Genomic DNA, 25,325 nt, shown 5'->3' with positions numbered 1-25,325 from the left:
AGTCAGTGCTGACACAAACATAAATGTTTCTCCCTTGGTGCCTGACATGTGCAGAAAACACATTTTTTTCTTACTGATTGACAAAAGTTGTCTCTCCCATCAAAGATGTTTAAGGAGAATATCACTACAATGACAGGACTACTTGGTACTAACTAAATTAATAAAAATACAATAACTAAGAACATAAAATATAGTTCTAAAGAACTCTTCACCACATTCTAACTTGCTTGCCTAGATAGTTTTAATAGCAAAACCATCAGTTAATGTGCTAATTTCCAGAAGCTGAGTGTGGAATCGCATCTTTTAGTAGATAGCATTGCCATTTTCCTGAATTAATTTGAAAGATTCTCAAGACTTCAACCATCTTATCCCTAAGAGCTGTCATTAGCATCATTCAAGCACACTGTCACCTAGTTCATTTGAAAATGTAAGAGCCAGGCAGTGCAGTAGATTTATTTAACTCTCAACTCCACATCCTATTTTAAATATAATTAGGAGTGGGAGGTAGGGGAAGAATTAATGTAAGCTTCTGTATTTAACAACAACAACAAAAACCTCAAATAACTACCAAGCAACCATTCATAGAATTATTGGGATCCTGGCTGTTATTCTATCTATGGGGCAGTCATGGATATAAAGCAATGAGGAATATTAGGTAAGAACATCTTGAAGAGCGGAAGAGAGAATAAAGAAAAGAAAGCACCTACCTTCTTTTCCAGTCTATCAATTAATTTCTGGAGTCTATTTATCTGGGTCATCCACTGGTTGTCTTCTTCTAATAAGCCTGGGGCCAGGGAGAATCATGAGGGCAATATGTTAAACTTTAGACAGAGAAGAAATACTTGGTTATATCAGAGCTTTCCTTCAACCCTGAAGGAAGGATGCAGTGTCACTGACAGGTCATTTTTTTAATGTATTCATGAGTGCTTTCTAAGGTATTGATTTCCATAGATCCATGCATCCCAGGGGTTCACTTCCACAGGTCTGTTTTTTATGTAATTGCCTATCTGGCCTTTGATATTCAAAGAAAAGATCCTGCTGAGCCATTTACAAAACCCCATGATGTAGTTGGTTTTCTTTTGCAAAAAGGAAAGCATCAATCAACAATTCTAAACTTACTTGTAGGGCAGTGGCAAGAGCCAGTGAAATCATATCCCTGACCATAGCAAGGTGTAAATTGCTAAGATCAAAAAGAAGCATAAAGACAAGATAGCTGGTGTCTCCTTTCCCAGGAACTAACTTGAGTACATATACATGGGCTCTATAATCATGGCATAGTGGTTAAGAGTGCAGACTGGAGCCTGTTGATCTATATTCATATATATGATATATACATACATATGTATTTATAGGTATGTAGTGTGTGTGTGTGTGTGTATCTAGTACCAAGTTAAACATTATAGAAGTTCTGCTACTATTATTGTTTTTATCAACATTATTATGCAAAGGGAAGAGTTATGATCTGAGCCTGTGCACAAACATCCTGGCATATTTGTGTATACTGATTGTAGCTTAATAAAAATGTTTTCATAGGCATTTGCTGAAGTAGTATTGTTTAATATTTCTTGAAATAAGAATGTGATTGAATTCAAGACTACAAAGCCTGTGTTAGCTTTGAATACAATAAAGACAAGAACTAAATTATAAAGGGAGAGTGATGTTATCAGAATTTACTTCTCCACCTGCCTTCTTGGAGGCAGCACCTTTCAAAACCCACCAAATTATGATGTAAAAATGAGCATGGGTGTTGCCACAAAGAAGTGGCTACAAAAAAAAAAAAAAAAAAAAAAAGAGAGAGAGAGAAAAGAAAGAGGCTGATTGGAGAAAAGATTATAAATATATTAATAAAATTTATGTTTTTTAAAATTCTAATACAATATTTCTAATCTGGGTTATTCCCAAAATAATTTAAGGTGGCTGTCACATCAAAGGCCCAAGGAAAGATATTTTGGACTATTTTCTAAATGGTTAAAATGGAAAGAACAATCTATATGTTACTTCCGGAGCTTAGCATTGTCATTTTCTAGTTGCATATGGTAGATCGTATTATTTTTCCCAATTCTTCACTTTTTTCCTGTTATAGAAGTATCTGTATATACCCTTGCACCACAACTTTGCAGTATCCCCTATTATAGTGGATGAAACACATTTCCCTCCCCATTGTTACTGTGCTTGACATGTGACTTGTTTGGCCAGTGGAGAAATAGCAGACAAGATGCACACAGTACATAAAACAATGGTTTTTAATATGCATGTATAATTTGGGGCTGGCTGCATGTGCTTCTGACACCTACTAGGAAAAGAAAATGCTCCAGTTGCTGCTTATTCCAGAAGGAGGCTACATGAAGAGTGGGGCCAAACTCAACCTACATACAGCCTGGAATCACATCCAACTGAAATTGCCCAAATCACCAACCATAGGCTCATGAGAGAGAAAAACAAGTATCTACGAGTGTAACCATCAAGATTTTAAGGTTGCTTCACAATAAAAATGGACTAATATTCCATATGAACTTGGACAAATAATTTAACTTCCCAGGCTTGTTTCCTTACCTGTGAAATGGAGAAATAGGGAAATTAACATCTATTTTATCAGGTGTCAAGATAAAATAAGGCTTTATTCATGAAAATACTCTGAAATCGTTCAAGTACAGTTGGTGAAAATATAAAATATGGCTTATACCTTGATTTTCTGAATATTAGATATTTAAAGACTCATTTGTGTTAAAATGACATGTTCAAGTGACACATGTGCATGTATATATGCATGCTTTATAAAAATTACTCCAATATTTAGCAACATGAGTTTGCATATTTCAAATTGATTTAAAAATGCTTATAAGTGACACAGTTAAAATTTAACAACCTAACAATTATGAGTATGGTTTAGCCCAGTAAATCTTACATCACATTACAAACTTCAAAAACACCGGCTATGACTAATCCTACCATGAAAACAAGGATCCTTTCCCCAAATGAACTTAGGATATGCTTAGGGAGGCTTGGAGATCTAGAGCGTATCACGGTAGAGCCTCTTTATTTCAAGATGATGGGGAGTCCTTCTGGACGTCAAGTCTTTTAGATGCTAGCTGATGGAACTACTGCCTTCCCTGTTCACCATCTCTACGTGTGCTTTCCAGGCACAACTGCTAGGATTCTGACCGTGCTGATTTTAGGCTCACCACCCCAGTTCTTCATACCCTACACTCTTCACTGCTTCCGTCTCAAACTTACTTGGTATAAGGAAAGTGTCCCATTACTATTGTCTTATCTGTTGTTTGTTAAAATAATCAGTTGGAAAACACAAGATAAATTGACTTTGACAAAGAAAAACAAATGAAGGGTATGTTACCTGGACCGCTGACATTAAACTGAGGGCTGTTTGGGGAGAAGCTGTTGTGTCTCTGGATTCGGCGGCTTGATCGTTTTCCAGGCCATTGAATCGACAGGACTTCTGGTTTGGCTGGCCCTTGCCTTGATCAACAGAGATAACATTTAACCTTAACGTTAGTGCTTCAGTCTCTTCCCTCAGGGAACAGATCTTCATGCGTCAGTCACAAAGGTTTTCTAGTGCAGTGGAATGAAAACTTATGAGAATGGCTGCTTGTAAATGCTCTAGAAACCCAACATAATTCGGTGCTACATTATGTAAACCTAAGAAAGAGAATTCTGAGCTTTCTTCATTCTTAAAATTCTGAGTAAAAATTGTAATTTAAGGCAGGCTTTTTTGCTTTGTTGGTCAACCTTCAATGGAAAAACATGTATATGCAGCTATTGTATTTTGCTTAATTTGAAAACACTTATGGAGTTTTTTCTGTAATTCAGTTTTTAATTTTTTGAATCAAAGCTATACATCCATATATTTTTAGGAGTCAAATGATTCTATAAATCTTATTTCAACAAACAGGAGCTCCCTCCTTTCACCCCCATATCATATTCTCACTCCTCTTTCAAAAGGGCAACACTTTATAGCATGTGTTTACTTTCATATCAGTATATGTTATGATATGAAAGTAGTATATATTAAAATATATATTATATGCAGTATATGTTATATACTATATACAGCATATGTTATATACTGATATGAAAGTAAACACCTCCTAAATTATCAGTATATAACACGCTTAATTGCTATGTCTATAATTTTTAGTTTTAGGTTTTATCTATTAACTTCACAATATGAAATGCTCAGGCCAATGATATACAAATGGAAATGTTGTAAGGAATTTCCACGAAGGCTGCTTAAAAGTACAGATTCAGCTAGAAGGGAGCCCTTTTGTCTTTCCTTAATCTTCTTTCCTGGTTGGAATGTGAACATGGTAGCTTGATCTTCAACAAACATCTTGTTCTATGAGGCAAACTTGGGAATAATTTATTATATTAATATGCACTTAATATTTGAAAAAGAGAGTGTCTGTGATAAATCTGTAAGGATGTAATACTTAAGCTGCCTCCAACAAGATTTCTTTATAGGAGATATAATCCCTTCTGTGTAAGATATAATCCTTCTGTGTTTAAGACAAATCTAAGATTAATGTACTCATCCAAAAATCTTCATTATCTATCAGCTAGGGAAGATTCCTTTAGCCTTTCTCCTGTGTTGGATGACCTCTGATCCCCCTTTTACTAGATTTCATTTTTTTCTCAGTTGACTCCTTTGTTTTGGTGGAAAATATCCCCTAATTGCTTCATAAGAAATGTGTATAATGAAAGGTAAAATTCTTGAAACATTGCATGAATAAACATCTTCCTTACTTTATTGATGGTTTTATGGAATACAGATTTCTAGACTGCCAATTGTTTTGAAAAATTTGCTCCATTGTGTTCTATCTCCCAGAGTCACTAGTGAAAAATCTAGTGTTTTCTTGATTATTTGCACATGGCCTGGTTTTTCTCTCTGGGAGTTTTTAGATACTTGTCTTTGTTTCCAGTATTGTGAAACTTCATAATGGTGTGTTTTGTGTTTGACTTTTATTAGCATTATAATGAGTTCTTGGTCTGTTCTATCAAACTGGACACATATATCCAATTCTGACTATTTTTCTTAAATTCTTCCTTTGGTAATTTCTCTGTTTTGTTCTCTTTCTGGAATTGCTATTTTACAAACAGTAGACCTCTTGGACTGAGACTCTAGTTTCCTTATTTCTTATATTTCACCTCTTTGTGGAGATTTCCTCACACTTTTATATTTCAACCTTCTTCAGCGAATGTAATTTTTGCAATCATAATTTCCAAGACCTCTTTTGTGTGCTTTGAATCTTATTTTTAAAGCATTCTATCCTTAATTAATAAATGCAATATCTTTTCTTTAGTTTTTGAAGGTATTGAAAGTCTTTTGAAAGTTTTTGTCTGCTCTCTGGATTATCTGCTTCTTCCAAGTTTCTTTTCTTGTGTTTGATTTGTCCTTTAGGTTGACCCCACACATTTTAGAAGGAAGAACTACAAGTCTGACTGGAACCTCTTTGTTTGTGGCAGGGATTGCCAACTTGCAGTTTTCACTGTAAAGTGGCCTGACCGAGCCTATTCTTCAGGGAACCCTGACCATTGGCATTGTTAAGTATTTTCTCTGGGATTAATCAAATCCCTCAAAGAAGCATGCCCCAACTGGAGGGTCTGAGCCCTGTTGTTAGTACTCTGGGAGTACAATATATGAAGGAGATTTCACATCTCACTCTTCAATATGTCAACTTTCAGTTAGTGTCTCCTTTGTTAGTATTGTGCCCTATCAGCTGTGCCAGGTATACATCTGCTCACCTTCTCCAGACAGCTTATCTCTGGGGTTCTTGAAGGATCAGGTAGGAGCAGTCACTAGATAGCACTGGGTGGAGCTTCCAACAATATATCAGCCCTACGTCCACCCTCATTTTCAGGTCCACGTGGGACAGCCAAATTTTGAGCTTTTCTGAGGTTCTGTGATACCAAATATATTGTATCTTGGCTTCTTACATTGCCTGCTTCAGTTTCAGCTTTCTCAGAGCTTCTAAATCAACTTCCACTAGATTCACCTCTCCACGTTCCAAGTTTCTGTCCCTTTGGCTCTTCTTCTATTCTTATTTTTGCAGGTTAATGCCTCCTTTTATCCAGGTACTTTTAATGTAATGTTTTGAAGGGTTTAGAGAGGCAGCAAAAGAAATTATATATTTAATCTTCAATCTTTAACTAAATCTCCCTATGAATTTTTCTATGGTATAAAAAAATCCAAGTTCTTGGCCAGGCACGGTGGCTCACACCTGTAATCCCAGCACTTTGGGAGGCTGAGGCAGGGGGATCACCTGAGGTCAGGAGTTCGAGACCAGCTTGGCCAACCCAGTGAAACCCCGTCTCTACTAAAAATACAAAAATTTGCCAGGCATGGTGGCAGGCACCTGTAATCCCAGCTACTTTGGAGGCTGAGGCAGGAGAATTGCTTGAAACCGGGAGGTGGAGGTTGCAGTGAGCCGAGATCACACCACTACACTACATCATGGGTGACAAAGTGAGACTCCATCTCAAAAAAAAAAAAAAAAAAAAAAAAAAAAAATCCAAGTTTTTAGCAGCTTTGGTGGTCAGGGGAGTAGGTGATTACAGCAATCCTTCTCTACATTCAAGCTAAGGAAATCTAAGCTGTCTAAACTTTTATAACCACTTGTAAGTGAAATTAAAGCTGTTCCTTACTTCTATAATAGACAACTATCAAAAGGAGAAAAATAACTTTCAAGTCGAGAAAGAATTAATTACATTCCTGGATATAGAAGAACTTTGGGAAATAGAGCAGATTTGCAGATTCCATTATAAAAAGGAAATCCATATATAATGAAAACTGTGTTCCCAGAAATTTAGTTTGTGAGGAAGAGAGGTTTATGTAAGAGAAAAGGGGACCTCGAGAGGGAAACTTCCATTTGACTTACTTATTATTCTTGTCATTAGCTATAGGTACTTTCTGAACACATGGGATTAATGTAATTCACATTTAGTCAGTTTGCCAGGGCAGACACAAAGAGTGTTGTAGCATGCCATCTGAAAATTCCACCTCTGCGGCATTCCAGCTGTAGACATCCCTTCTCTCTCAATTATCCATTTTCACGTGAATAGACACAGACATTTTGCCCAACATGGCATGTCTACCTCATTACTGCAGGATGAATGATACTGTGTGATTCTCCCCTGGGGCTGAGAGATGGAATAGATGACTTCCCTAAATTTGCTATATTCCAAGGAGACTTTGTATCCCTAGGTTTCACAAATATTAAATCCCAAAGTAATGTTGATGCTGAAGGGAAAGCAAATTATCACAAGATTATTGGAGATTTTAATGATACCTGCAGGTTGCAACTATTTATTTATTTATTTATTTATTTATTTTTGAGATAGAGTTTTGCTCTTGTTGTCCAGGCTGGAGTGAAGTGGCGCAATCTCTGCTTACTGCAACCTCCACCTCCTGGGTTCAAGTGATTCTCCTGCCTCAGCCTCCTGAGTAGCTGGGATTACAGGTATCTGCCACCACACCTGGCTAATTTTTTGTATTTTTAGTAGAGACAGGGTTTCATCATGTTGGCCAGGCTGGTCTCAAACTCCTGTCCTCAGGTGATCCACCTGCCTTGGCCTCCTAAAGTGCAGAGATTACAGGCGTCAGCCATCATGCCTGACCAGCAGGTTGTAACTTCTTGACTGTGAAGGGCATCAAATCTTCCTTTCTAACATAAAATACTGATGAATTGGCTGGGTATGGTGACTCAAGCCTATAATCTCAGCACTTTGGAGGCCAAGGCAGATAGATCACCTGAGGTCAGGAGTTCGAGTCCAGCCTGGCCGATATGGTGAAACCCCATCTCTACTAAAAATACAAAAATTAGCTGGGTGTGGTGGTGGGTGCCTGTAGTCCCAGTTACTCAGGAGGCTGAGACAGAATTGCTTGAACTCGGGAAGCGGAAGTTGCGGCGAACCGAGATTGCCTCATTGCACTCCAGCCTGGGTGACAGAGTGAGACTTTGTCTCAAAACAAACAAACAAACAAAAAACTGGTGAATTTTTGTTTGCATCTGTCTAGCTTTTAAGATCTTTCTGAACCCCAGATGACTGTTAGATTGGTCTCCTCAGTGTCCTGGGTCCTTACCAACTGCTTCTCTGCAGCACTCCTTTCACCTAGAATTCCTTTCATTCATTCACTTTCATATGTTTGCCATGCAGTTGTAGTAAGTAGAGGGGACTTATGCAAAGTCTATGCCATCTAAAAACTCAATGTCTAATGGGGGAGATAAACAAGGAAGGGGCTGAGATAAGTAGATATAAAAGAGGGCACTATGGGAATACATGGTAGTGAGGTGGGAAGTATAAATGAGCAGTGAAGGCTTCCCAGAGAAAGTACTGTCCAATCAGTGACAAGACAGACGAGCAGAAGTGAGCCAGATGAGAGATGGGTAACATGAGGTGGGTGAGGCGGATTCCTCTAGAGAGAATCTCATTCTGCCATTCAAATTCATCCTAAAGGTCCAGTTAGAGTCTTGTCTTCCCATCAGGCTTTTTCACTGGTCTCTTAATTGACATCATAGGAAAGGTATAGTTTTCCTTTCTCTATCTTTTCCTCACTGATGAAGGTCCCAGGGCTCTCCTCAGTTTTGGTGGCCAGCTGATAGGAAGATACAACCTTGAGAGAGGAGACACAGCCCTTTTAGCTATGGGCCTAATTCACGTGCTTCAGTATGGTTCATCAGATATTATGGGCATAAATCCATAGTGGTACCTTATTTTCTGTTTGCTTATTTATGTGTTTCTTTATAAACCTCTCAGGGGGAGTATCACAGATGTGGGGTGGGATTTGGTCATTCCTGGGTGTCTTAGTCAAATGCCATACAATAGCACCCCTTAAACTGCAGTCAGACGTGTAACATTTCCCATAATTTGAAGCTGTTTTTGAGTGAGAAATCCAGAAGAAAAAGGTTCATTAATCCTCTAGTGTCTTCTACTTTCCTTAAAGTCTATATTGTCATGTTCCTTCTCATTAAGCACAGCTGCTAGGCAGCTGCTGGCAGCAGTCACAAGAGTTCAAGGCTAGCTTGTGGCCTAACACAAAGAACAGTTGTTCATTAAACATTCACTGCATGGTGGTAAATGCAGAGCACAAGTTTGCAGGGGATGACTGTAGAAAAAAACAAAAGTGCAGGTGAAGAAGGGGAGTAGAGCACTTTTTCAAGCCTCTTCTCAGGTGGCAGATGACTGATTCTAAAAAGGGAGTTCCCATTTTATTTCCAGAAAGTCCAAACAAAAGAAACAACACAGGAGGCCTCATTTTTCTCATTAGGAACATGAAATCAATTTCACTGTGCTTCAAGACATTCAGTTATCCTCTGCTCAAAGCTGAGGAGGTGGGTTTTGCTTTTCTAAAGTGAATTGTTATACTTTGCCATTTGGTATGGAATCACCCAATGCAGTGAAAACAGGAAGTTTATGATATAGAGAATGCTTCACAGATCCACTGAAGAGTACTTTGCTGTGATAATCAGCTGCATGGGCTCATTAGATTCTGGAATTACAGGATTTTTTTTATTAGAATTTGGTGGTGCCCACTCATTTTGACATTGTAAACACATGGTTGAAGATTCCACTATTTTGGAGATGTCTGAATAATTATGTATCAGTTAATTTGTTCAGGAAAATTGGTCTTATAGGGTAGTCTATTATCAGCCTGTTCAGAAAACTTACTGTTTCCTTCTCTCTAATTTAAGATGTAAAAGTTAGATAAAGCACATCTATAAGTTTAAAGTAACACATCCACCAAAATATGCCCCAGGAGCAAGAGCTTTGCAAGCTTCTCTAACTTGCAAGATATAAGCAATGACAACTCAGAAAAATATCAACTGTTGGCTGGGATTGCCTTGATGTCTGCCCTACACATTTTTAGTATAGGTTTCTCTTAAGCATTAGTGTCTTTATTTATATAGCTATTGAAATATGACCACTTATTTTCTCAGTGATACCTATTGGTGGCATATGATTTTGAAATAATTTCTATCATTCACTTTTCTCCATTTCCTGAAATAATTAGGCTTACTGAATTCTCAGGTCTCCCCAGTATATCCAGGTTCATGTAGTCTGTAAGGATCTTTCCCATCATTTCCACATTTTCAAAATTACACCAAATTAACAAGGAAGGGGCTGAGATAAGTAGATATTAATAGAGGGCACTATGGGAATACATGGTAGTGAAGTGGGAGGTATGAATGAGCAGTGAAGGCTTCCCAGCGAAATTACTGTCCAATCAGTGACCAGACAACCAAAGAGAACTGAGCCAGATGAGAGGTGGGTAACAGGAGATGGGTGAGATGGATCCCTCTAGAGAGACTGTCATTCTGCCATTCAAATTCATCCTACAGGTCCAGTTCAAGTCTTGTCTTCCCATCAGGCTTTTTCACTGATCTCTTGATTTTGCAAGACAAGCTCAAATAGAGAACTCCATGAAATTGACTTTCTCACCCTTCCATCCCTCTATCCATATTTAATCTTTTACTACTCTGAACCATTGGCAATGTATTTCCTCTTCTCTGTGGTATTTATTATCACTTTGTTCCTTGCAGTATAGTTTTTGTGTTCATGTCTTATTTATATGATAGACTTAGGCCTTCTTAAGGATTGACATTATGTTGAATGTATCTTTATATTATTCATAATATTTTAAAGTCTTCTCCATCTACTAAATTTTCAATTAAAATTTGTTGAATCGGCTGGGCTTGGTGGCTCACACCTGTAATCCCAACACTTTGGGAGGCCAAGGTGGGAGGATCACCTGAGGTTGGGAGTTCAAGACCAGTCTGATCAACATAGTGAAACCCCGTCTCTACTAAAAAATACAATAAATTCGCTGGGCGTAGTGGTATGTGCCTGTCATCCCAACTACTCGGGAGGCTGAGGCACAAGAATTGCTTGAACCCAGGAGGCAGAGTTTGCAGTGAGCCAAGATTGTGCCACTGCACTGAAGCCTGGGTGACAAAGTGAGACTCCATCTCAAAAAAAAAAAAAAAAAAAAAAGATATATAGATAGTTAGATAGATAGATAGATAGAGTTGACTAAATGACTGACAGTAAAAGAAAAAGTGGAATGGTCTTTTTAGAGGCAAATAATAAAGCAAGCAACCAGTGGAGGTCACCGTCATTCGTTTTAAATATATCAATTCTCGTTTTTAGTTTTCGCTAGTATAAGTACAATGCCTCTCAATTGTTTTTTTCATGAACATAGAGTCACCAAGCAGACATCAGATGAAAACACGTAAATTGCCTTTCTTGACGGGTTTGCTCCTCAGTAGTTTCCATGGCACATTCCAGGGAATTTTGGAGAGACTGCAGCTGATTCAGGGTTTCCTTCAATAAAAACCGAGTTACGAATTGTTCCAAATTGGAGGCTTCTTGGTAGTCCTAAGAGTGACAAAACAAATGCAATTAGAATTATGGTAGAAAAAAATACCCAGGATTTTTTTTTTCTTTTACCATGTACTCATCAATCCCTGATTGATCCTAGAGAGAGAAGGTGGAGAGAAGAGAAGAGAAAAGATCTGTTGAGCCCTGGAGGCTACAGCATAGCTCTCATCCACCCACCAGGAGATGAATAAAAAAGCTGCAGAAATGACTGGAATATCTTGCCTTCCAATGTACCTGCCTCAAGATTAAGAAAAAGGACAAAACCAGCAGAGTTGCAAAATAGATGTTTGTAGAAAAGAAAAAATAACTCTTCAGGGGGAAAAAAAGATCAGAATGTGACTAACTCAGGGTTTGTTCTATGTCTCATTTGAATGTTGACCATGCTATCATATATTTTCTCTATTACCAATGAAGTGCAGCCACATTTCAGCAATTGGCTTAATTCACTCCTGATGTATTTATTATGCTTGATCTGTACTGTGCTGAAGACAAAGAAAATTATGTGTAGTTTTTTAAAATTCAGAAAATGTTAGGCTTGGAATATTTAAACAGTTTACTAAATCTGCTTATGTCTCTCCCTCAGTAACTTTACCTGAGGTTCATTGACAACTAACTTCTAGGACAGCACCTGAGCCACAAAAGCAGCATTCACTGAAACAGCCCCAGGGTCACTGCAGAGGTCACTGCAGACTGAATAAATGTACTTGCCAAGCTTACTCAGGGTAGATGGGTGAACTCTGGATGGTACCACCTGCTGTGCTTGTCTTCCTAAAATCTCAGGGAGAACCAACAAAGAAAACCAGATTGGTGTGGAATAACACGGTGACAGGGCCATTCTTTCAGGTCATGGGACCGCCAGGGAAATCTGATTTTCTAGAGTCTTGAGTGGAAATGGTATATTCAAGTTCAGTCAAGGAAAAGATTTATTCGTCTCTGTCCCTAAACAAAAACTTTTTATGGCTGAAAAGACAAAACACAAAATGACTGACAGTGATAAGATAATACCACGAATCGTGATATGCTGGAGAAACTTAGGGCGTAGTTATAAACCCACACAAATAAGATTTAGGTACCTAACCTTCCTGGTTCTCAGCTTTCCCACTTATAAATCACTAAGCAACTCTGGCATACATTCCAACTCAAAAATATTCTGTGCTTCTATCAACTTTAGGAAGAATTGGATTATGGCCTCCTGATATAATTTACTTTGGAAGTTTTGCTAATAGAAGAATAATGTAATAGCATAGAAAATCTCATTTCTTTCTCAATTTGAAATAGTAAAAGGTTTCAATCATCAGCCTCTTTTTAAGCCCATTCATTACAGGTGAACAACACAGGAAATTTTCTTATCTACTGTGATGGCTAATATTGAGTGTAAACTTGATTGGATTGAAGGATGCAAAGTATTGTCCCTGGGTATGTCTGTGAGGGTGTTGCCAAAGGAGATTAACATTTGAGTCAGTGGACTACGAGGGGCAGACCCACCCTCCATCTGGGTGGGTATCAACTACTGCAGCTGCCAGCGTGGTTAGAATAAAGCAGGCAGCAGAAGATGGAAGAGCAGATTTGCTGAGTCTTCTGGCCTTCATCTTTCTTCTGTGCTGGATGCTTCCTGCCCTCAAACATCAGACTCCAAGATCTTCGGCTTCTGGACTTTTGGACTTACACCAGTATTTTGCCAGTGGCTGTCAGGCCTTTGGCCGCAGACTGAAGGCTGGACTGTTGGCTTCCCTACTTTTGAGGTTTTGGAACTCAGACTGATCCACCACTGGCTTCCTTTCTCCTCAACTTGCAGACGGCCTATGTGGGACTTTACTGTGTGATCGTGTGGTGTGAATTAAATCTTCTTAATAAACTCCCTTCATATAAACATCTATCCTATTAGTTCTGTCCCTCTGGAGAACCCTGACTCTTACATCTACCATATATAATAGTCCTATTTAAAAATTAAAAATTGCAATGTCTTTAAACTCCATATAAGAAACTAACCATAAACTAAACATAACCATTTCATGCTTATAATAATCTTTAAGAGTTTTGGATGAGTTAAATCAAGCTAAAAATATTCCAAATATTTAATATTATCTCATAGCTTGCTATTTATTGGTTTAAAAAAGCTTCAAACAATTTTCTCTGAACGAGTTTTTAAAATTGAGGAAGGCTTTTCTTTTAGGTTGAAAGAAAATGTGATGATAGAAAAAAAAGGTGTGTTTGAGTCTTTTCCCACAGTTATTTCCACATCACCAATGAATATTTTAAAAAATAAAATGTATTAAAATGAAAATAAAATATAATTGCAAAGTCAGGGATTATGCCAACTATTTTTGTATCTCTGTATATACTATGACTAATATAAAACAAATGATAAAAAGTTTTATACTTATTTGTAGACTGCAGTGAAAAATGAAGAAAGCATACATTTACTGAGCAATAAAGCATAGCATTGTCCTTATTCTTTTCTCATTTAAATGTTAAATATTTGTCATGTCAGGATTATAGAAAAGAGATTTTAAAAATTATAGTTAGCCATTTAAAACACTCCAGGCATTGCAATTAGGTTTCTGCTTCTTTGACAGAAAGGTCATGTCTTTTATTTCTGTATCCCTTATGGTGGAGTAGAGGTTTGTTCATACCTGATTGTTTGCAGATACACTCCTAACTCTAAGAATTTATTCCATTTGCTATTGTGTTCTTACATATAAATATTTTGTTGATGTTAAAGTTAGATAATTAAGAAAACTTAAAGTCAGGCAATTGGCTACTTATCATTGCTCCACCATAGCAAATCAGAAAGTTATTATTAGGTTGACCCTCTTACCTCACTGTGATGAGAGTTTGTTAACCTTACTAGTGACTCTGTAGGTAACATTCAAAAGTGGCAGAACTCAGTTGGTTGATACCTTTCTTTGTTATAAATGTTGATGCCTTGACATTGAGAGGGGTGGTGGGTGGGTTGAAGGTTTGGGGGATTACGTTTGAGTCAATTATGAAGGTTTGCTGTTTTATACTACCCCTCATTGATAAGGAGAAAAAAATAACTTGTTTTCTATTATTCCTACTTATCCTTCCAGACTCAGCTTGTAGCATTGTCTCTGTACAGTTGTTCCTTTCCTTGAACCACCACTTCTCTTCACAGTGAGGGAAGAGAGAGACCCTCTCATATTGTTTTATACTCAGTACCTGTTTTAAGAAAAACAAGGAAGTGAAACCAAAGACAGGAAGCCCGGCGCCAGGCCCAAAACTGGGCCTGGGCCTGCCTGGCCTAAACCTAGTAGTTAAAAATCAACTCATGACTCAGAAACTGATGTTATCCATAGATTCCCAGCATTGTATAAAAGAACATTGTGAAACTCCCTGCTCTGTTCTGTTTCACTCTGACCACCGGTGCATGCAGCCCGTCACGTACCCCTTGCTCGCTCAAATCAATCACCATCCTTTATGTGAAATCTTTAGTGTTGTGAGCTCTTAAAAGGGACAGAAATTGTGCACTTGGGGAGCTCGGATTTTAAGGCAGTAGCTTGCCGATGCTCCCAGCTGAATAAAGCCCTTCCTTCTACAACTCAGTGTCTGAGAGGTTTTGTCTGCAGCTCGTCCTGCTACATTTCTTGGTTCTCTGACCCCAAAGCAAGGTGACTGATGGACAGCCGAAGCAGCCCCTTAGGCGGCTTAGGCCTGCCCTGTGGAGCATCCCTGCTGGGGACTCCAGCCAGCCTGAGTGACATGATCCAAAGAGCGCTCTTGGGTAGGCAATTGCCCTGGTGGGATGCCTCGCCAGAGCAGCACGTAGCAGGCCCCCGCAGAGGATTAACACAGTGGCTGAACACCGGCAAGGAACTGGCACTTGGAGTTCCAGACATCAGAAACTTGGTAAGACTAGTCTTTGGAACTTGCCCACTCCCTTTGAGTGGAAGCGTGGCCTGATCACCCACGGCGTGCCTTCATTGGCACTTTGGTGTTGGTTTTGGTTTTGACTTGGTTTGAATTGTTTGAGAGGACTGGTGTTGGGAACTTGCCTACTCCATTTGAGTGGAAGCATGGCCTGATCACCCACGGTGTGCCTGTACCGGCACTTTGGTTTTTGTTTTTGACTTGACTTAGACTGCTTGATACTTTGGTTTTGATTTTGACCTGGCTTGGATTTCTGGATACTCTGATTTTGGTTTGGTGTAAACTGCAGATATGTGTGTGTGCCCTTTTTACTTGTTTTTTGTTTTGTGGTGTGCGTGTGGTGTGAGTGTGGTGTTTTGTCTCGAAGAAGTATAGGTCAGGCACAAATAAGCCCACTCCACTAGGAACTATGTTAAAAAATTTCAAGAAAGAGAAAAAAGGGGGGAGGCAGAATTTATATAAAAATAATGTTATATGGTAAATTCTTGTCCTGAAATAAATTAACTGGTTATTTAAAGAAAAAAAATGTTTGTAATAAGTCAGAAAGTTGAGACATGTCAAAAAATTGTCTGCAAAAGTCATAAAAGAAAAAAGTTATAAAAATATTTTATACAAAAAATGTTGTATAATTTAAAAATAATAAGGCCTCCTGAGTACTATTGAAGAAACAGTTTATGTGCAAGGCACATAAGAAAAGTAAAATTTATCTTTGGTAAAAAGATTATAAGGAGGCATACGAATGTGGATTTTTACCTACATTAAAAGGTTAAAAAAATTATTGTTTTGAAAGTTTAAGCAAGTTTTAAAACGTTAATTGTAAAGAAAATTCTGTGTGTAAACATATTAGCTAAAGTTAAAAAGGTATCATCCAGTTTTTCTGTGAACTGGACATTAAAGTAAAAATGCAACAGGTTTTCCTTAAAGCATCAGCCTGCTCTTGAACAAAAATTATAATACGTTAAAAAGAGTCTATAAAATCTTATGATCAAACATGAAAAATTGGATAAATATGTCTACAAGGTTTTATTAAAATTAAGTTTAACATTGATAACACACTAATATAAAGGCAAAATTTAGCTTATCTGGTATAAAAGTCATACAGGAAGCATTGTTAAATATAAAATGGTGTTTAGCTTTCTGTAGTCTAAAAATGAATAAAGATCGGTGCTAAAGGAAACATTCATTTTACTAGAGGATCATAGAAGTTAAAGACTTAAAACAAACTTTAGCAATTAAGACAGCATATCCAGATGCAAATGCCTGGTTAAAACGAATCAAATATTCCATCTGCACATTAAACAAAAGTAATTGTTATGCTTGTGCACATGGCAGGCCAGAGGCCCTGATTGTCCCCCTTCCACTAAGGCAGTCCTGCAGTCAACCAGGTGTGGGCTGCATGGTAACTCTTTTGCAGGATTCTACAGCCTGGAGTAATAAGTCATGCCAAGCTCTCTCTGCTATATCCCAAAGTCCCTGTGGGTCAGCCCCCGAGGGCCATCCAGCTTCAGTCTCCCAACACTAAGTTCACTTTGTGTCTCTCATGGCAGGGAGGAGACTTAGCATTCCTTGGAGACCTGAAAGGATTCAGTGAGCTTAAGAATTTTCAAGAGCTTATCAATCAGTCAGCCCTTGTTCATCCCCAAGCAGATTTGTGGTAGTACTGTGGTGGACCTTTACTGGGCACTCTGCCGAATAACTACAGTGGCACTTGTGCTTTAGTCCATTTGGCTATCCCTTTCACCCTGGCATTTCATCAATCAGAGGAAAAAAATAATAATAAGACATCGTAAAGCAAGAGAATCCCCTTATATGTCGTTCAACTCTCACATCTATTTAGATGCAATTGGAGACCCACAAGGATCAGATCAATTTAAAGCTTGAAATCAAATAGTTACAAGATTTAAGTCAATATTTTGGTAGATAAATTTGGTAGACGGTCAATAAAAATGTAGATTAGATAAAGTACATCTATTACAACCAACACAACAAGCTTTTCATGAGTTAAAAAGATAAACTCATGTTGGCCCCAGCCCTGAGGCTACCTGACCTGACAAAACTCTTTACACTCTATGTGTCAGAAAGAGAAAAAATAGCAATTGGAGTTTTAACCCAGACTGTAGGGCCCTGGCCAAGGCCAGTGGCCTATCTCTCAAAACAACTAGACAGGGTTTCCAAAGGCTGGCCCGCATGTCCAAGGGCCCTGGCAGCAACAACCCTGTTAGCACAAGAAGCAGATAAGATAACGCTTAGGCAAAACCTAAACGTAAAGTCCTCCCATGTTGTAGTAATTTTAATAAATACCAAAATACACCATTAGCTAATGAATGCTAGACTAACTTAGATACCAAAGCTTGCTCTGTGAAAATGCCTGCATAATCATTGAAGTTTGCAACACCCTAAACCCCGCCACCTTGCTCCTGGTATCAGAGAGCCCAATTAAACAAACTGTGTAAAAGTATTGGACTCAGTTTATTCTAGTGAGCCCAACCTCTGAGAGCATCCTTAAAAATCTGTAGACTGGGAGCTGTACATGGATGGGAGCAGCTTCGTCAGCACTTACAAAGTGACTCTGAAGAAGATGACAAGCCCTGCTCCAGTCACACTCGGAAGCTGACTGGTCCATGCATGGCCAAAACATGAGGAAACTCATCGCGAGACTTGTTTTCCTTAAAATTTGGACTTGTACAGTAAGGACTTCAACTGACCTTCCTCAGACTGAGGACTGTTCCCAGAATATACATCAAGTCACTGAGGTATGACAAAAGATTGCTACGGTCCTATTATTTTATGGTTATTATAAGTGTACCAGGACTCTAAAAGAAACTTGTTTGTATAATGCTATTCTATCCAAGGTGTGTAGCCCAGGAAATAACCAACCTGATGTGTGTTATGACCCATTTTAAGTCTCTCATGATCACAGTTTTTAAAATAAAATTAAGGACTGGTCCTTTTCTAGTTGATACAAGTAAAGTAATAGCTAGGACAGAAAAAAGAGGGGTCTCCAAGCATGTCTAAAATATAATGCTTGTGTGACCATCAATAGCAATTGGCATAACATAAGATGCAGTTCTTTAAATTAAAAAAAAACGATTTCATGGCAGGAAATAAGTATGTCTGCCATAAATTAAGCTCATGTGCAAATGTGTGTAATTACTGGTCTTGTGTCATCTAGACTACTTAGAAAAAGGATGAAAATGATACTGTTTAGTTCCAAAAACAAGAAGGCAGCCCCTCCTATATGAGTGGAAACTGCAACCCCTTAAAATTAATAATTACAAATCCCTTAAACCCAAGGTAAAAAAAAAAAAAAAAAAAAGGAGAACGTGTATCTCTGGGCATCAATAGGAAAGGACTAGGTCCTAGAGTAAACATCTTAGTAAAAGAGGAGGTTTGTAAACGCTCTCCAGAACCAGTATTTCAGACTTTCTATGATAAACCAAATGCGCCAATACCAGAGACTCCAGGAAGAACCAGAAATTTGTTTTTACAATTAGCCGAGCATGTAGCCCAGTCTCTAAATGTCACTTCATGTTATGTTTGTGGAGAAACTATAGTAAGAGATCAATGGCCATAAGAAACCTGAGAATTAGTGCCTACAGACCCAGTTCCTGATGAATTCCTGGCCCAAAAGGGTCACCCTAATCATCTCTAGGTTCTAAAAGTCTCAACTATTGGACAATATTGCATAGCTAAAAAAGGAAAAATTCACTCATTCTGTAGGATGACTTAGTTGTCTGGGGCAAAAACTGTATAATGGTACCAAAAAAACAGTTACATGGTGGAGTTCCAATTACACAGAAAGAGATCCATTCAGTAAATTTCCAAGGTTGCAGACTGTCTGGGCCCACCCAGAATTCCACCGGGACTGGACTGCCCCCACTGGGTTATACTGGATATGTAGACATAGAGCCTACACTAAGCTGCCTGACCAGTGGACAGGTAGTTATGTTACTGGCACTATTAAACCATCTTTCTTCCTACTGCCCATAAAAACAGGTGAATTCCTGAGCTTCCCTGTCTATGCTTCCCATGGAAAATGAAGTATAGCCATAGGTAATTAAAATGATAAATGACCTCCTAAAAAATTATACAATATTATAGACCTGCCACTTAGACACAAGATGGCTCATAGGGATACTGGACCCCCATTGACATGCTCAACCGAATCATATCATTGCAAGCTGTTTTAAAAATCATCACTAATAAAACCGGTCAAGCCTTTACTATTCTGGCCTATCAAGAAACTCAGATAAGAAATGCTATCTATCAAAATAGATTGACTCTCAACTACTTGCTAGCAGCTGAAAGAGAGGTCTATAAGAAATTTAACCTTACTAATTACTGTCTACACATAGATAATCAAAGGCAAGTAGTTAAAGACATAGTTAAAAATATACAAAACTGACACATGTGCCCGTACAAGTGTAGCACGAATTCGACCCTGAAGCCATATTTAAAAATTAGTTCCCAGCATTAGGAGGATTTAAAACTCTTATAATAAAAGTTATAATAGTAATAAAAACCTGCTTACTACTCCCTTGTTTGCTACCTCTACTTGTTCAAATGATAAAAAAGCTTCATCACTACCTTAGTTCACCAAAATGCTTCAGCACAAGTGTACTATGTGAATCACTATCAATCTATTGCACAAAAAGACATAAGTAGCAAAAATAAGAGTGAGAACTCCCACTAATAAAAAGTGAGAGTCTCAAAGAGGGGAAACAAGGGAAGAGAGAGACCCTCTCATATTGTTTTATACTCAGTACCTGTTTTAAGAAAAAGCAAGGAAGTGAAACCAAAGACAGGAAGCCCAGCACCAGGCCCAAAACTGTGCCTGGACCTGCCTGGCCTAAACCTAGTAGTTAAAAGTCAACTCATGACTTAGAAACCGATGTTACCCATAGATTCCCGGTATTGTATAAAAGAACATTGTGAAACTCCCTGCTCTGTTCTGTTTCACTCTGACCACCGGTGCACGCCGCCCCTGTCACGTAGCCCCTGCTTGCTCAAATCAATCACAACCTGTTCATGTGAAATCTTTAGTGTTGTGAGCCCTTAAAAGGGACAGAAATTATGCACTTGGGGAGCTTGGATTTTAAGGCAGTAGCTTGCCGATGCTCCCAGCTGAATAAAGCCCTTCCTTCTACAAATAAGTGTCTGAGAGGTTTTGTCTGTGCTCATCCTGCTACAACAGGATTAGGAATACATCTTTCCACTTCTATGTATTTCTGTGACACTTTCTTCCCTACCTAGCACATAGAAGTTTCCATCGTGATATTGTGATCTGTTCATTTGTCTCTCTTCCCCATTTTAGGCTAGCTCTTTAAGCACAGGGATTATGTCTTATTCTTCTCTACCTCCAGCGTACTCAGAACTAAACTGCCTCACAGCAGCTGCCCCATAAATGCTTAAGAAATATGTGAGAAACCAGGTCCCACATGGAGAGTCAGGCACCAGAGGGAGTGTCCAAGCTCTGGGAAGTGCTCTTGCCACTGGCTAGTCACCAGCTGCCTCCCCCTGCATCCAGCCTTTGCTGGTTGTAGACATTGCCACCCAGCTTGCCCAGTCATGTGGGCTCTGCAATAAAGAAAAATACAGCTTTGTTCTAACAGACTGTTTGTCCTCATTTTATTTTCTGGACCATTCGTTAGTCTCCTTCCCTTCTCTTATTCTGGATCTCAAGGTTTGAGACTGCAGACCCAGGTGGCACAGATCCAATCTTCCTTCCCTTTTCTCAGATATGCAGCAGATGTTCCTTTGGAAGGCAGTGGCAAAAGAAGCAGATGGAAAATTAAATAGATAACAAGCTGGAAAATGTCAAAGCCTGGCCCTTCTAATTCTCAACAAATGTGTTGGTTGTGAAGGTACAAAAAGAGATTTTTTGCATTCTGAATTCCCCAAAAGACTGGTATGTTGGCATAAGGCATGTGTTCCTTTAAGCAAAACCTGGATTTGAGAGACTGGCAGAAAGAACTCCTACAGACATAATAAAGTACTTTAAAAATGTACACGTTATACTCAGTATTCAGATTCTGCCTCTTTTTTTTTTCAAACACAGTTTAATCCTCCGTGTCTATCAGAAAGGATATGGGCTAATAAAAGCGAATGTTATACCTCTCAGATCCTAATAATGTTCATTGATGTCATTGATAATTATTATTTACACAAATCATTAAGTGGAAATTGTGAACAAAGTAGTATTAATACTTCCATTTTTGTCTGCGGAAAGCCAAAATGTAAACATTTCAATCTACATATTTCCTTTGGTGGAGGTGGAACAGGGCTAGCATTCATTTGAGTAAAAATCCTAGTACTGGAAGCATAGTGCTTTGAATCAGGTTTCTTAGAGAACTGTCTATGCATCTTAATTTTCACATCATTTCTCAGTAAGCAAGCTCTGCCCATCAGGTTGATGGAATCATCTGAGTTAATTAGGAAAATCAGAGCATCAGTCTTCCCTGTTTGAAAATCAACCAAGTCAGTGACATCTACGGTTACTGTATTCTTGTTTATGAGGTTAGATAACAATCAAATTTAGCAAGCAGAAAGCATCTGACTGTCTTTTGGATTAACTCCCTGCAGCTCTCACCATTATTGTGTGAGACATCTGAGGCAGCTTCTAAAACAGAAAAAAAAAAATAATAATAACTTCACAAAGATAAGGTTGTCTTTTGCTCTTTTCTACTCTATCCACAATTACTTTTTAAAATACTAATTGGGTTACACACATTATCTATGCCCCAATTCTTTTAAATATTCTTAGGCTTTTATTTTAAATGGCACATTTTTTTTTTCCAAACTGGGAGACCACTACATCAAATTTAAGCCTTATAAAAATAGAAAAATAAAGAACTGGCTCTTAATTGTCCTGATAATGGACAGAGGTTAACTCTAGCTAGTCTTTGTAAACCTTAGATGGCAAAACAAGATAGCAAAATCATTTCAGACTACAGATTCCTAAGGATTAAGGAAATAGTAGATTCTCAGATTAGTGAAAGAGGAGACAAAATTATAATTTTGGATTAAATATTATTAAACAATTAATAAATTGAAATAAATTCTGAGCCCTATCTTAACCAGATATTCTGTAGTTTGAAATAAGAAAATAGGTTAGAGATGAATTATATTAAGACCTTTACATTGGACAAACTCCATTTTAAAGGACTCATCTTAAAGTCATCAAGAATTTATTTTGTGTAGGATTCTTTCCTCTGGCTCCTCCTATTGCTCTGTCTCATACCAGGAGACCCTAACAAGAACATAAGACTACTTGGATGTCTTTGCCTAAAGGACAATCCCATTCTGCTGAGAAGTAACCCTCTTCAAACAATCGGAATTTTAGAAAAATGCACATGGGTATGAGGATGGGGACATCTAGAGAGTCAGCCCAAATCTGAGATTAACTACTAGATGAGGACCCAGGTCATATTCATAGGTATCTAATAACATAATGTGGTGGTTAAGAAGCTGGCTCTGAAGACAGCCACACTTAAGTTCTGTTTGTGACACTCGACAGCCGTGTGAACTTTGGAAAGTATTCAACCTTTCTAAATCCCTATTTCCTTAACTGTGGATAAGAATAGTTATCATAGGTTTGTTGCGAGTATCAAAATTAAATACAGCATGTAGCACACACAGTAGGGTGTCTAGCCCATAATGTTTGATCAATGCTTATTATTGCTATTAACCCATTGGAGAAAGGATATTATAAAGTGTAACAGAGAGATCATTGGCTCGAACTTCACAAGACATGGGTTTGTTTGCCATAATAATAGTTCACCTCAGAATTATTGCTAGGACAAATATGTAGCTAGTGTTTGGCATGCAGCAGGCTCTCCACAAATATTAATTTTCCTGAGTTATTTTTCATACATATTTTCTACTGCATATCTGCTACCTTGCTTATTCAAAAATGTACACCTTTTATATACACACTTGTTACCATGTTGAAGCTGTGGCCCACTGAATTTGGTGTTTGAGGAGTGTCAAGTTTAATGTGTAGAGTTCAAGTGCAAAATTTATCAAAAATTCTTCTATTCTTAATTCTCCTCAAGTATAGTAAATTAGATATAATTTATAAACCTAAACAGTACCTCCTGCATTCTCCTCTATCTCCTTTGAATTCTGTGAGCCATATCCTCCTATAGAACATCTTGTTTTCTAGAATCTTTCCAAAATTGTTTCTTAGTCTTTGTTTTACTCTTTCTTCCTTTCTCTCCTATATCTTTATATGTATATTGGCTAAGATTTCTTCCTTTCTCCTCAAATTTGTATGAGTCTGGATTTACTCATCTAGGCCCAGTTCTTGTTCTGTATTGCAGATGTGTAGAAACCAGAAAATAATAACAGGAGTATTTGGGGAAGATGGACATATTGGTGGCATAGTTTATAAAACCCTTGGAATCTTCACATAAAAACAGACCAAACAACTAGAAAACAGCAACAACAAAAAACTCCAAAAGACAACGAATGCAACAAAACTAGATGACAAGGTGTTATCATCAACCTACAATTGCAGGTGGGTAAGGACAAAATCACTGACAGCCACAAGAGGTGCATTGCATGGTGTTGCTGGACGTGTAGGCAGAAATAAAGGAACACAACGGGTTATGAGACAAACCTGAGAACAAAAGAACTCCAAAGTAGCCAACAAATGTTCACTAGAATAGCAATGGCTAATTTGAGAATAACAACTGAAACTGGAAGTCATTTCATCCAAAAATGGTTGAGTACGAAAATGAGAGAGCACAAAAGTCTTAGTAAGGCCTAAAGGGATTGGAACTGTGTAGCCCCCGTGAACTCTTAAAATCAGTCACTCCAAAGGCTATGTCAGGAGGGACCTGCACTGAGGAATTAGCTAGCAGTGGACTCAAAATTGAGAGGGATGGTCACAGAGACAAGAAATAAAAATGGAGATTCAGATAAAAAGTTGGGGAGAAAAACAGAGCCAGAAAGCCTTGGAAGAAAAGCTACCTTATTTTTTCAGTACAAGACAAACCACTTAAGAGGAAGCCCTGTGAAGTTAGAGAAACAATTTTGAACACAACTTCCTTTGAAAAAATTTAGGAAAACTGAATTCTTAAAAGCATCAAAAAATTATTAAGGTAAAATCTTATACAATGTTATAATAAGAAAAAGAAAAATAAGAAGCACAATAACATCCCTGCAGACAATGAAAGCATACCAGAAAGACAAGACAACAAAACAGACCCAAGTGTAACTAAGTATTTAAAAATAAACTAGAAGATGTTAAAAAAAAATTCAAGAAATGAACAAAAATATAAATCAGAGTTAGATTAACTCAGAAATGAAGTGATAGGATTCAGAAAAGAATCGAAGAAAAATACTATTTCTGAAATTAAGTCAAAATTAGAAAGAACATAAAAACAAACATTACATGTAATACCTTAATAAGAGAAAATGAAAGGGAAAAAAGTTTTTAAAATCAAAATAGCAAAGAAAATAAAAGGGATTTGAGAGGAAATGACAAATGTTGAACATACACAGAATATACAATACACTGATAATAGAATTTCTAAAGAAGTATAGAAACTAACAAAGGGAAATAACACTAGAAACTATTATTCAAGAATATTTTCCTAAAATAAAATGATTTGATATTAAATACTGAAGGTATGCCATATATATGAGAATATCAACTCAGAACACATCAAGACATATTTTAGTAAAATTGCTGGACTTAAAAAGACAAAGCAAGAATTCTTCATGCATGGAGACATATAGAGCAAATGACTTATGGGTAAAAAAGAAAACAAAATGAAATCTAGATTACCACAAGGCCTTCTAAAACCAACATTTTTATTCCAGGAAAAAAGTGTAGTGACATATTTTAAGATATTTAAAATAGAGCCAAGAATTTTGTATCAGGAAAAATTGTCTGTTAAGTATAAAGGGTCCCCGAAAATTGTGAACATGCTAAAACTCAGGTAATATTGTTCTCATGAGCCCTTCCTCAGGAATCTTAGAAAATGAGCTGCAGACAACCACAACAACCAGGGAGACTTCAACATAAATACTGGTGACCT

General features: G+C 37.8%; 1 protein-coding gene across 2 annotated transcripts in view; it reads right to left on the bottom strand.

Annotated features, from left to right (window-relative positions):
- NECAB1 (N-terminal EF-hand calcium binding protein 1) overlaps positions 1 to 25,325 on the bottom strand; it is a 182,044-nt gene that overhangs the window by 30,263 nt on the left and 126,456 nt on the right. For both annotated transcript variants that reach the window (XM_010353848.2, XM_030937753.1), the window contains exons 6-8: positions 11,252 to 11,388; positions 3,353 to 3,474; positions 708 to 784 (exon numbers count right to left, since the gene is read on the bottom strand). In XM_010353848.2, coding sequence (XP_010352150.1) covers positions 708 to 784; positions 3,353 to 3,474; positions 11,252 to 11,388 — 336 coding nt within the window. The remainder of the gene's footprint in view (positions 1 to 707; positions 785 to 3,352; positions 3,475 to 11,251; positions 11,389 to 25,325) is intronic.

The sequence above is a fragment of the Rhinopithecus roxellana genome, chromosome 9, assembly GCF_007565055.1.
Source record: "Rhinopithecus roxellana isolate Shanxi Qingling chromosome 9, ASM756505v1, whole genome shotgun sequence".
NCBI lineage: Eukaryota > Metazoa > Chordata > Mammalia > Primates > Cercopithecidae > Rhinopithecus > Rhinopithecus roxellana.
This window is presented reverse-complemented; position numbering and strand designations above follow the sequence as displayed.